Source organism: Synchiropus splendidus, chromosome 2 (assembly GCF_027744825.2).
Source record: "Synchiropus splendidus isolate RoL2022-P1 chromosome 2, RoL_Sspl_1.0, whole genome shotgun sequence".
Classification (NCBI taxonomy): domain Eukaryota; kingdom Metazoa; phylum Chordata; class Actinopteri; order Syngnathiformes; family Callionymidae; genus Synchiropus; species Synchiropus splendidus.
In genome coordinates this window covers 20,459,283-20,471,831 of record NC_071335.1, presented here as the reverse complement: position 1 = coordinate 20,471,831, position 12,549 = coordinate 20,459,283, and the positions used below count along the sequence as shown (strand labels likewise).

Here is a 12,549-nt window from a genome sequence, read left to right as displayed (position 1 = left end):
GAGTCGCTGTAGGATAAATGTGATGCTTTTTAATCAACACACAAAATAGTTACAGAGAACTTTCTTTACAACAATATCCGTGTTAATTCAATTGAGAGAAAAGAACAAAAAGTAGGTGAGAAGTAAAAATTAAATTTTCAGTTAAAGCATATTTTCTTACTCTCCCAATCGAACAGTTTAGCCAGGATAATGAAGCAGCAGGCACGGAGGAGGCGGACCTCACTTACTTTTTTATGTCTATCACCTGTAAACAGCGCTGCCTCCCCTGTGGCTTGAAATAGTTTGAGTTCTGTGGCTGTACATGAGCCTGCTGATGAACATTTACCTGCTGAGGGATCGGAGGGTATTGTGGTGGAAAACCTACTAACTGTGTGGGAGAAGGATGAGCCGGGGCGGGTTGTGGGGCAGGCCAAGACACCATCGGGGGAACAAAAGGCAAGGGAGGGGGAAAGGTTGGAGGAGGATGGTAAAAGCTGGAGTTCGCAGGCGGGAAAGAGGCCGGAGTGTTTTGGGGTGGTGGTGACGGTGTGAGAAAGGGAATAGCCGTGTGAAACCCATCAGGGCTTTCAGGGGATTTGCGGATGTGGAAGTCCTCCTTGCTAGTGCTGCTGTGAGCAGTCCCACATGCAAACTCTTCAGGAGGATCTGGAGCACCACTGTGAGATCGTGACACATCCCGGCAAGAATCCTCCTGAGAGTAGAACATAAAACCGGACCTGTTGGAGGACGAAGATCTACTATGACGTGTGGGTGAACATGCTGGCCCCCCGGCTGACTCCTTGCCACCTTTGCAGGCCGACTCCCCCTCCTTCTTCCCATACAGGCGCTCTTGAATCCTGTGCGACATTTGGCCAAGTTCATCAAACCCTAAATCCAGACCGATGGCCTGCAGCACATGCTGAAGCTCCTTGTGTTTGTGCTGCTCTTCAGTACGGAGCGGACTCTTCTCCATGACCAACTGTGACTCCGGCCGGCCACTGGAGCAAAGGTCACTTCCTTCTTCAAAGTCAAGTGAAGTCGTCTCCAGGCATTTCGAAGCAGCGGAGTGCACGGTCCGTTCAGGAGTAGCTTGCATGTTGTACCTCTGACTATCCTTGCAGACCGGTGTATTCCCAGACTTCGCTGCCTCTGGAGTAGTCACCTTCACTATGCGGGTCAAAGTGTCTACATTCACGCCCTTGTTAAGAACCTCCAGGAATTTTTGGAAACCTTTACTTGCATTTGTCTTGGCTGGACAGTTGTCAACGGAATTTTCCGACAACTGAGGGAAAACACGGAGACGCAGTCGATTAAAAAAGACGACTTGCAAGTATAAATGATCAGCTATACTGTTTTAGAAAATACCCCACAAGGTCGTCAAAAACATTGTTTCGAAATATATTAGTTTAACTGACACGATGAGCAGCTAACCAAAATGATATTTTTCTCTTCTGGATGTGTTGCTATTCATTAATGGAATATGAATGGTGATTCATAATCCATTAACATTTAATCATATATATCTCTTCTTATACTAACTTTTGTTTGATAAATTGTGTGAATAAACATGTCTAACATGAGATCAGATGGTGTATGCCTGAGCACTGAAAGATTGTGATTCATGAAAATCAATAACTTGGGATAAGATTTATGATTTGCTAAAAACCACTGTAGAATGTTTGAGTAACATTACGAAATTAATCACAAAGACAAGTCTGCGGAAAGATACACTCACTCAGAATCACTCGTACTTATATTGATACACCCATGTTTGTGCAAAGGCACTAATAAAGTTTGCTCTCCTCAGCAGACTTGGATAAAAGTGGATGAAAGATCAATATTGTAATGATAGATATCCGGGAATGCAGGGGTGGATCTGGAGTTGGAGAACAACCAGGGTGATGGAAATCCACCACCAGGCAGCGAGATCATTGATGGAGTCAAAACGATGAAGTGGTTTTCCTTATCTTAGGGAGAAGTGACCTGTCTCGCCCGGTTCCATGAAAGCGGGGATGGTGGTGTAACCATTAGCAAGGTCACAAGGGTGCCAAGGGACCAGGACCACATATTAGCCCCAAGATGAAATTGATGTGTATAAGAGGGTCAAGGCCTGAGAAAGTCACTCTACAGCACTTGAGCTAAGGCTAAACTCGGTGTAGGTGCTCACCCAAAGCTCTGCATATGTATTACACTCTTCAGTCAGGGAGTATGTTCATTTTGCGTTTTTTCTTCTCTAGTAGTCCTTCACATGAGAAAACAAACACGCAGAATCCAGAGGAAGGTGGGATTCCAACACCGAGTATCATATGAAGCTATTGTTTCTGCACCATTTTCCAACCCCTTGACAGGGTCCTCTGCTTCACAATCCTTTCAGTCAGTGGGTTTACTTTTGAGCTGCTGTCTGTGGGATTCTCATGCTGTATCTCTATTTCTGAGGCCCATATGAGCAATACTTGTCCATGATGCATCAACCACTGAAACTCCTGAGATGCGTTGCAAAATTTAAGCACTGTTACAGAGGAAAACAGAGGAGGAAATATAACGAAAACCCTGCTACCAAAACACATGCCGTGTGCCGAGTGACGTGAAATTAAGGCTCTTGAAAGAGCGCAGCTCCATGTCCTAACCCTGATGCAGCTGTTTCGTTCATTACATGTTTGAAAGCCCAATTCATCAATGCATCAATGTGCAGGCTGACTTTTGTCACACCCTGTAACGAAAAAGTCCGCTTGACAGCCGTGGGAACACATAGTTTCCTTCCTGTTCATCAGTGATTTTGCTTAGTTAAGTGCATTGTGATGTTTCACACCAGCGCCAGCACCACGCGTAAACAACAGTGTCAATTTGAATCTCACCAAACGGTTATGACTAAACTGCTGATAAATGAAATAGCATCACATTTTGTTCACAACAGAAATGACATGGTCGGACATATACTCACCTCTCCAGACTGCCATTTTAGCTTGAAATGTGAGGGATCTTGATGGTGATTCGGCGAGCCAACCTCCTCCTTTCTCTCTCTGGGACTGGAATAACTCTGTCCACATTGGAGAGATTGTTAAGTGCCATTATTTACTTCTAATTCGTTGAAGAATAGAAGGTTCTTTTCAGTACAATCAAGAGGGCTGTCACAGGCAAAGCTATTGAGTATCACATTTATAGAAATATTTACTAACAATCTCTTACCGATGTGAAGCCATCTGTTAACCTTTCCTGTGAATGGCCTTGGCTGCTTCTATAACTTTCTTCATCTCGATAGCATCCAGGCGACAGCCTGCGCACCGATTCTTTGTGCCGACTTGATGGCTCCTGATGCCTACTCCTGGGAGGTGAACGCTTGTAGTGAAAACTGTCCTCCTGCGACGATGAATGTCTAACCCTCTCCGCTGAGCGGTGGTGACTGCGATCATCAGGTGATCTTCTGCCACTGTAGTCATCTGAGCACAGTCGTCTTTTCTTCTCAGAGATAGTCCTGTCAGGGGAGGGACTCCGCCTCCTGGCTGAGCAATTTCTGATTCTGTCTCTGTTTATATGGTCCTTGGAATATGACCGTGGAGGTGAGCGGTCACACTGTCTTCTACTTGGAGGGTCATCAGGGTATTTATGAGTGGAACGGCTGTCTCTTCGTCTTTCACTGTACTCGTCCCTCTGGCTTGAGGTTCTGTGAACATAGTGCCCCTTGTGACCAGGTCCAGATCTATACGAGTGCATGGTATTCACCCTGTTGAAAAGAGTGGGGAAAGGAAAAGCAATTCAAAACCAATTTCAGAAAAACATCTACACCACGGCATGACACATTCATCAACAGCATAACTGTAGTGTGTGGTTGAATGTAGACATCATATATATTGACAGCATATATGATGTCTATGTCATACAGACCTACATTTTAGGAGGTGCCCTTAATTGAAAAAATATGAGACAAAAAAACACGATTCAAATACAGCGAACACCAAGTTATACGTCATTAGTCATCCAAATATTAGTTCACTTTTCGTTCAGATGTGGTGTCGAGTGGTATTAGCCAACTTAACACTATCTACTGGCTGGTCTTGAGGGTCAACAATAGCATAACGGCTTCTGAAAAATACCAAGTCGCAGATTTCAACGCTGACGTTTAGGAACCACTAAGCATCTATGGAAAACAGAGGCTATAAACCTGCAGGAAAAAGGGTTAGCAGTGTGAGTGATATGTCATTTCCTTGAAATATCATGACAACTCACCGCTGGTTAGAAATGAAGAACAAGACCTTCAAACGACAGTCTCTTAAATCATTTATGCACGAGGGTAGTTGCAAGAAAATCTAGTAGTTTGAATGAGAAGTTGCGACAATATAGCGTTTGTTCTTATTTTGCGCTAGTGATTGTATTTCCGTAGGAGATCCGTTGTTATTTTAATGACTGCCCTCTAGTGGATGGAGTTTGAAGCGCTATCGTTATTAGATTAGATATTATTATTAACTTATTGTTATTATTATTATTATCAGTCAGTAATTCTAACAAATACATTTGTGCAATGAGGACAAAAGAAAAACAAACTCTTGTGGGATACTCACTTTTGCAAAACATGCCATGAGTGAACCGGAGGATCCTCGACTTGAGAATTAGGAACAACGTTGTGCGACAGAATTAACAAAACAACACTAACGTAACACACACGTCTTTATTCGTTTAATCTAGACATCAGACCATCGAATGGAATCCTAGTGGATTCCAAAAACAAAGGTTTAACCACTGCTATTCTTGGGTGCAGCATCTCACAGCTCTACTGTGCCGTCTACCTTTTTTTTATCCAGCAGTCTGGAACAGTCCCAGCGCTGCCTGCTCCACTTCATGAATTTTCTCAAATCACATTTTAGACCTTTATTCTGTGCTGAAGAAGGAAAAACGTCAGAGATAAGGGCCGCTAGCTGGAGCTGACGAGCGGATTCAACAGATCCAGGACCAACTGTAAGCACACGGGATGACCACTTGAGGGCGCTGTAAGAGAATCCAAGTTTTTACAGTATAAGAGCTTGGCATTAGTTTGTCTAAAATCCTTCTCGAACCCACACTGACCTCATTGGTAGAACTTGATTTCTGTGTCTACGCAGTCGAAAAATAAGTCCCCCAGTTCATCTCCAGGTATCTCCCCACTCAGCATGGCTGATATCTCACTCAGACACTGAGACTCCAGATCCCTCAGGAGCTCATACACCGCCACACCTTCATCCTGGAAAACAAATCATTAGTTTGGTGTTAAAAACGTATTATTATTGTTATTATTTTTAATGAAACTGAGACGTCATGCTCAGGTGGCTATTCCAAAAAGTGCTAGAACGCGCTCCTCGGAAGCACCTCAAACAAATCTGCGTCTCAGTCAGCAGTAGGCCTCACGTCTTCAAATGCATTCTTCTTCTTTCTTTCCGAGATGTGAGTCATCTTTGTGTTTATTAACCATTACTGAGATTTTTGATCAGATGAAAACAGAACGGAGTCAGGCACACAGCACAGCAGCCATGGTTGTAGTCCTTCAAAAGCAAAAATATTTCAAGCAAGGTGGTCATTTTGTAAGCTTAAACTAAATTAAATACAAACATTTAAAAAACTATTTTGATGGAAGAAGATCCATTCTCCAAAGTTAAATAAATATACACAATCGTCGGGCCCCTTGAATGTAGCAAACATGACCTTGCATCATCAGGACTCACTGGGTTGGTCTCCATAGTGTGGAGCGCCACCTGGTGGGCTTTGTAGAGGTCATGTCTGCGGTCGACCCGACTCTGGAAGCGGGGCTGCTTCCTGGCAGGATCATCGGGGCCGAACTGAGGGGAGACCACCCGCAACACCGGGGTGGAGCACTCGGTGAAGATGAAAGGCTTGAATATAGACCTAAGAGGGAAGAAGTGGGGAATTAAGATGAAGATCCTTGTTTACTACAAATGGTAGTTGGAAGTACTTCGTAGTATCTCTAGTAAAACTTATGCAATACTCAACATGACAGATTACAATTCAAAGCCTACATTTCAACGACAATAAAACACTGTACTGACAAAATACTGTAGTTTGAGTATCATATATTTGAAGGACATCATATCTTGTTTGTATATTTGTTTACACGTTAAATCTAATTCGTTTTGAATTCAATTTTCTTGGTCAGACATGGGTTAGTCAGTAGCGATGGGCAGATGAGGTATTATGAAGCAGTATTGCAGGGTTGCTGAAACAGTGTCCTGATTTTCACAAGCCACTAGAGGGGAGAGGTCTTGAATTGGAAATGATGTGAGGTTTCATTGAGGTGTTCAAGTCCAAACATTTTACAGCAGACAGTGCCATCTGGTGGCCTCTGAAAATCAGGACACTGTTTCACGAAACCTAATCGACCCATCACTACCTGTTAGACAAAACCTAAGCTATAGTTCAAAATCCAGTTCATGCAACAGTAAAAATATAGAAACACATCTTGAAAAGAATATTGAGACAAAATAAGTAAGTAATAATTAGTAGGTCATTCTGACATTATAATGTTAATTACATTTTTAAATCAGTCTATTTATATTTTAAGATTTGTATTGTAGTAATTTTTTTCGCTGCAGCAAATATGTAGATGAAGCACTCAGCACGGGATAACACTTGTTTCAGGGCTATGTTTAGTGAATGACTCCTTCAGAGCTTGCATCACATTGTTTTGTCCCAGGAGTTGACACCATATTTATTTGAGTTTAATATAATTGCTTCCATACCTCTCATTTCTCGCACACTTAAGTATGACCAACCGGACTTAACAAGTAATTATTGTTGACCAACATTTCCCTCGAACACTCACAAGATGATGCAATAACCGTGTAGAACATTTGTTAATGATGTCACTGAATGTTTTTGTTATTTGTTCTTCCCGCAGAATTATTGCACTTTACATTCCTTCAGAGTTGTAACAAACTTAACTTGCCGATGCAATGTTAACATTGGCTGAATTGTGTTGTAAAAATCCCTTGAAAAATATTAATTCTTTGCTGGAGTCATTTAAAAATGGCTATGTATTTACATATAAATGTTATTAATATTTATAAATAATATTTCCAGAAACATAAATTGATTCATTTACACAATATTAAACAAAAACAACATTAAACAAGTCCTAACTTGTAATATATAATGCCTATATAAGTACCCTGTTATTGGGTCAATTATGTTTATAACTATGCATCTTGTATTTCTTAGTTACTGAAGAGATATATGAACAATGTTGTCACGATTATCAGGACTGAGTTCACCAAACCTGGAGGGGTCTGGGGTGGCAGTGAAGAAGTGGATGCAGGGCAAGCCGGGGTCCCTGGGCAGGACTGACACCATGCTGCCTGTGGTGCGAAACCCCCCGGAGTCCATGCAGATGCCACTGGACTTGTCTCTTAGGATGGACATCATCACCTCCGCGGTCATGGAGCCTGAACACACAGATCCATGATGGACACACAGGAGTAAAGAGGTCTTTCAGCCACTGGTTTTTCCACACCCACCATCGTGCTCTTTGAGGAGTTCAGTTCCTCCCTTGTACCGTCGCTTAGCCAGCTCCATTCTGGCTGGCGGGTTCTCGGGACTGAACACTCGCGAGAAGTCAAACTCCCCGGCGCCATCCCACCAGCCGTGGGCCTGAGCCACGCAGCGCAACTCCGGGTGCTCAGCAGAGATCTCAGTGGAGATTGTTAGCTGGTTGGAGATGTTCTTCACCCCCTCTGAAACACAGTCGAGAATCTTCAGGCCTATGAGAGCTATGAATGAAGCTATAATAGAGCAAAGGGAAATATTATGGGACGGCAACATGTTGGAAGTAAACGTGTTCCATGGATAAAATACTTCAAGCAGGTCAGCACGCAAACTGCTAGCACTTTAGCACTTAGCTTGTCAGTGTTTATTTTGATGTTATGGCTGAGGAACTGTTTAAAAATGAGCTCCCTCAAGACAAGTTACAATGGCCGTCACTGGGACAGTCGCAGCACGGTTTAGAGGGAGGCACTAAAAATGTGAAGAAACACTCCCAAACTGGTCTTATAACTGAAATGCAATATTTTTTCAACTCATTTTCTAATCTAATAAACGCTACATCTCAGTAAACTCAGTGTTGTTGAGGCTGAATGAGTTCTTTTCCCCATCACTCTGGACATATATGTCATATATCACAGGAAAGATCCTCTTTTCTGCTTTCACGAAACATTTGAATTGCTTTAATCGCAGCAACAGAACAGAGGTTACCACACTGAGAAGACCAAACCAGTCTCGAAAAATGAGGCAGAGCCACACGGGTGAATTTGTTTGCTTTTGAGCAGCCCCGGTGAGGAAGCGCTAGGGACCTCATAACAGTAGTATGGGTGTACAGTACTATCAGAGCATGTGTGACATTTTCAGATAGATATGAATCCTCCCTCAAACACGCTGTATAACGTCAACGTGAAAGTCGCACAGTGTAATTGTGTGGCACCGGGTAAAGCTCTTTGCCAATGATTAAGCAAAGGTTTGTGTTTCAGTAGGTGTACATTGTACTGCATAACAGCCCAACCTGATACTTTCTGTGCCACCCACAGCCTCCCAGCCGTCTCCAGAACCCAGGCTTCGTTGCGGTCCACCAGAAGGAAGGTGTTGTGGTAGCTGAAGGGTTCGGGATCTTCTCTGCACTGGCCCCCCTGACCGTGCTGCTCAAGCAGATCGGTGATCACTGTGAGTGAGTCCCAGGCACTGCTGCCGCGCTCCAGCCCCAACCTGCAGGCAATAGGCCGGGATTTGGACTCTCGAGAGGGTGTGCAGTGCATTTGAATTTCTCTTCCACACTTTCTCCCTCGCGGTCTCTCTCTCACACACACACGCACGCACACATATGTTTGTATTGCTACCCCTGTGGGGACATTGAGAGCTTTCTTATTGACATAATGCTTTCCGGAGCATCTCCCCCTAAACCTAACCATCCAAGACAATGGCTGACCTTAGTTATTTTGAAGTCTTCATCCTCAAATTGAGGTTTGGACCTATGGGGACTGGCAAAAGATCCCTACAAAGACATAAGGTCCTGACAAGGATAGTGTTTTGTCAGGAATTGCTCCCCCATGAGGCAGTATAAACAAGCCCACAGACACACACACACACTTGTATAATCTATGCTTATGAGGACCTGTCATTGCCATAATGCATTCCCCGGCCTCTCACCCTTAACCTAACCATCCAAAAAAACATGGCTAACCTTAACCAGGACTCTGAAACAAACTCAAACCCAAATATAATGACAAATAATGGCCAAAATGTCCTCACAAGAAGGTGGCTTGTCAAGATTTGGGACTCACAAGTACGGCAAAACATGCCCCCCTCTATACACACATGCACACATGTTTGTATTTCTCTCCTTGTGGGGACATAGTGAGGTTCTCATTGCCATAACCTTTCCCCAGCCTCTCCACCTAAGCCTAACCATCTAAAACACATGGCTCACTTTAACCAGGAAACTGAATTAAACTCAGACCTAAATATAAAGACCCAGCCAAATGTGCCCACAAAGTCATACAGTCCTCACAAGTATTCTCACAAGTGTTTTGTCAAGACTGGGTCCACACTAAGTAGGATAAACAAGCCCACACGCATGCTGGTATCTCTGTCTTTGTGAAGACCTCTAAGTGCCATTACCCTTTCCCCAGCCTCTCCAACTAAACCTAACCATCTAAAACACATGGCTCACCTCAACCAGGACTCTGAACCAAACTCAAACCCACTAATAATGAATTAAAGTTTTAATCTTCAAATTGAGGCATAAACAGTCCCCACAAGCAGGTGTTTTTCCATGAAGTAAAGCTATGCTAGGACACACACACACACGTCTATTCTACTATGATCAATGCAGCCGATAAGTTTGTCTACTAACAACCTCTGAGGCTCACCGGACGAGGTCCATGCCCAGCAAAGCCTCTCCAGGTGAAACAGCCTCTCGAGTCCAAACCGCCTCGTTCCCAATACACACCCCTTGGTCATTGGCCCCCATCTCAGCCCCCCACATCCAGGCCGGTTTACTGAGGACAACAGCGTGCGTTTGTTCCACCTGTGGGATCTGGATGTAAGTACACTGTGGAGAAGAGCAAGAACATAAAATTACATTGAAAATGAATGGCCTTTATAAAGATTTAACATTCTCTCTGCATTGATGTTTTCAACTGGACAGACAGAGCTGGGATCTCTGCAATCCGAAGTCCACTACTCCGCTTTAAGGCTACAAACGTTATTTGAAAGTCTTATCAGTCGTGTGCTTCAGTTGCACCAGGGGGAAAGAGACAGGGGCACAAAATGAAGGTTAATGATTGCAATGGTTGCTTTGACACCAGAGTGAATGACTTTTGGAATTTAAGGGGGTAAAAATGTCTCCCTCCTTCCTCCAAATCTGATGGGACTTTATTATCACTCTATTGGACACTTTTGCTGATAAACTGCATTTCATCTTCTTTTTTAAAATGCTAGTACAAAAGGTAACACTCATTTTTATTGTAACTTTTATTGCATTACGAGTGTCCGTGAGGGAACCGATAATCGGCATTATCGGCCACTCCTGGGTTGATAAACCCTTCCTTTAAGTTACAGGAAAACAAACGCACATGCATGCACATGTGTACTTCTTTTGGAACGTCTTGTAATATGTGCATACCCAGGTGACTTGTTATTGAACTGTTCATTGTAAAAGGTCCAAGAATGTGATGAATAATTTAATATCGATCTAATGTGAAACACAAGTGTTGGTGATGCAGTTGACATGAGTGTTACCTCCAGCGTGGAGCCAGGAGGATAGAGCGCTGTGGGGAAGTAAGCCACCTCCTGCACCTCATCCCTCGGACGGTCCGAGTTCTTCCCAAAAATGACATGGTCGTCCCGAGAGCCGGGGGGCAAGGACACGAAACAGTCACATGACACAGGTGGCTCAGTCATCCTGAAAGCCAGACACAAGAAGAGATCAGGACTCTGATCAGCTGATGTCTGTTTATTGTGGAAAATAAGTGGCGACTTCATGTAAACACTGTGATCCACAGTAATCCACGGAGTCTGACAATGTTTTAGACATCCGACACAAGTGTCTGACCATAATGACCATGTGTGCAAGTGCAAAGGAAGCTTCCAATCTCCACCCATCTTTGCATCTTCGGCGGGCCACTGCAGGGATTAGAGCCGGGCTTCTTCGCTGCCTGTAATCTGCACAAATCCGTCTTCTGCGATGCTCCATTACCGCTGTCGTCACAGCTTCCACTACAGCTCGCGTTTTACTCGGACATCGAGCGACTAAAGCGCGCTGACGGCGGCTCCAGCGCCATGAACGAGGAAGTGTTGGTGTCAACGTTTAGGCCCGCGCGCGTGAGCGGCTTGACGAGCAACGGCAACTCTCTTCTCCGCCCCGGATGAGTGACGCCACTTCGTGTCAGTCTGTTATAATAAAAGCTAATCGCGAGTGCATTTCTTGCTAAAGGTGCGCGAGCGACTGTCGCCGGGTGAAAGTGTTTACGGTACCTGACTTCAGCGCAGAGAGCGGACAGCCGAGCGGGCAGGCTGGAGACACGCGAGTCACGTGACCCCTGGCATCCCGAAGCGTGTACTTAAAGGTCTCGCCTCGCCTGACCACACGCGCACACTCGCGCACACAACAATACACGCGAAGGCGCGCGCGCGCAGACAGTAAGTACATGGTTGTTAATGTCAAGTGTCCACGTCTCGAAACCATTAATGCCCCGAATCAGACACAAAACAATGATTTTTGGATCGTTTTCCGACAGAAATAGGGTTCATCACCAGTCGGAATGATTAATATGCTTTTTAATAAGACCGTTTCTGGTTTTACACTAGCTACATTTGATTTTGAATTTCACTTTGAATACAATTTGAATATTTGAATTTACCCATTAAATAATTCTTTTTTTTTTAACCATACAGAAACTCCATTTGATTCCAGTTTAAATGACATGGAATTTTCACTTCTTTTAATAGATAATTTTGTATATAAATAAGCATCATTATTTTGGGATATAATAAGAATAATAGGGATAAAATTAAAAATTAAAAAAGTATTAGGCAGCTGCTTGGTGGCCCATTGTCTTTGTTACTTTACTCCATTCAGTGACTCTCAAGTGTGCACAACAGGGCGGCATATACTACTTCATCTAACTGGATACAATGAGGCCTTTTTAATCACCATGAATTCATTTTAAAACACCACGTGTAAAACCAGAGTCCCTTGAATGATTCGCTGTCCCGTCGAAAATGCCCTTCGGATACATGTCTTCTTAGTAACAGTCCAGAGTTTCTTTAGATTGGAGGAGTTGCACTCTTTCTCCCTCGTCCTCTTCCCATTACTTGGTTGGTTGATCTCTGGTACAGGCGACTGGCAATGGCGCTTGACTGTGTCATACTTTGAGATAGAAATGTGCTTTGACCTTTGACCTTTAGCGGTGACTCTAACCTTTTTAGCCGGCAATTCCATTTCAATAACTTCCATGTTTTTGACAAAGGCTATCTTCAGACTGTTCACCCTCTTTCATCTTATGTTGTTTTTTTTAAATATGTATATGACAAATAGCATTT

General features: G+C 43.6%; 1 protein-coding gene across 3 annotated transcripts; it reads right to left on the bottom strand.

Annotated features, from left to right (window-relative positions):
* Positions 1–48: 48 nt before the first annotated feature.
* Positions 49–11,577, bottom strand: scrn2 (secernin 2). Of its 3 annotated transcripts, XM_053855047.1 has the most exons (12): positions 11,482–11,577; positions 10,747–10,909; positions 9,876–10,057; positions 8,513–8,712; positions 7,476–7,691; positions 7,238–7,403; positions 5,670–5,850; positions 5,038–5,191; positions 4,536–4,959; positions 3,166–3,700; positions 2,921–3,016; positions 58–1,261 (listed from the first exon to the last, which is right to left on the bottom strand). In XM_053855047.1, exons 2-8 carry the CDS (start codon positions 10,906–10,908, stop codon positions 5,039–5,041), a joined length of 1,260 nt encoding a protein of 419 aa, XP_053711022.1. In that variant the 5' UTR covers position 10,909; positions 11,482–11,577; the 3' UTR covers positions 58–1,261; positions 2,921–3,016; positions 3,166–3,700; positions 4,536–4,959; position 5,038. The 3 variants fall into 3 exon arrangements, with proteins under 3 accessions (XP_053711021.1, XP_053711020.1, XP_053711022.1); XM_053855046.1 differs by lacking the exons at positions 5,038–5,191; positions 5,670–5,850; positions 7,238–7,403; ... (3 more) ...; positions 10,747–10,909; positions 11,482–11,577 and having other exon boundaries at positions 49–1,261; positions 4,536–4,956; XM_053855045.1 differs by lacking the exons at positions 4,536–4,959; positions 5,038–5,191; positions 5,670–5,850; ... (4 more) ...; positions 10,747–10,909; positions 11,482–11,577 and adding an exon at positions 4,204–4,439 and having other exon boundaries at positions 49–1,261.
* Between the last annotated feature and the right edge of the window lie 972 nt (positions 11,578–12,549).

Coding starts and splice junctions, on each gene's coding strand:
- scrn2 (XM_053855046.1), bottom strand. CDS start 3,690: ATGCACTCGTATAGATCTGGACCTGGTCACAAGGGGCACTATGTTCAC. Junction 3,017..3,165: donor TAACAGATGGCTTCACATCG/GTAAGAGATTGT, acceptor CAATGTGGACAG/AGTTATTCCAGTCCCAGAGA. Junction 1,262..2,920: donor TAAAATGGCAGTCTGGAGAG/GTGAGTATATGT, acceptor GTTTTCCCTCAG/TTGTCGGAAAATTCCGTTGA.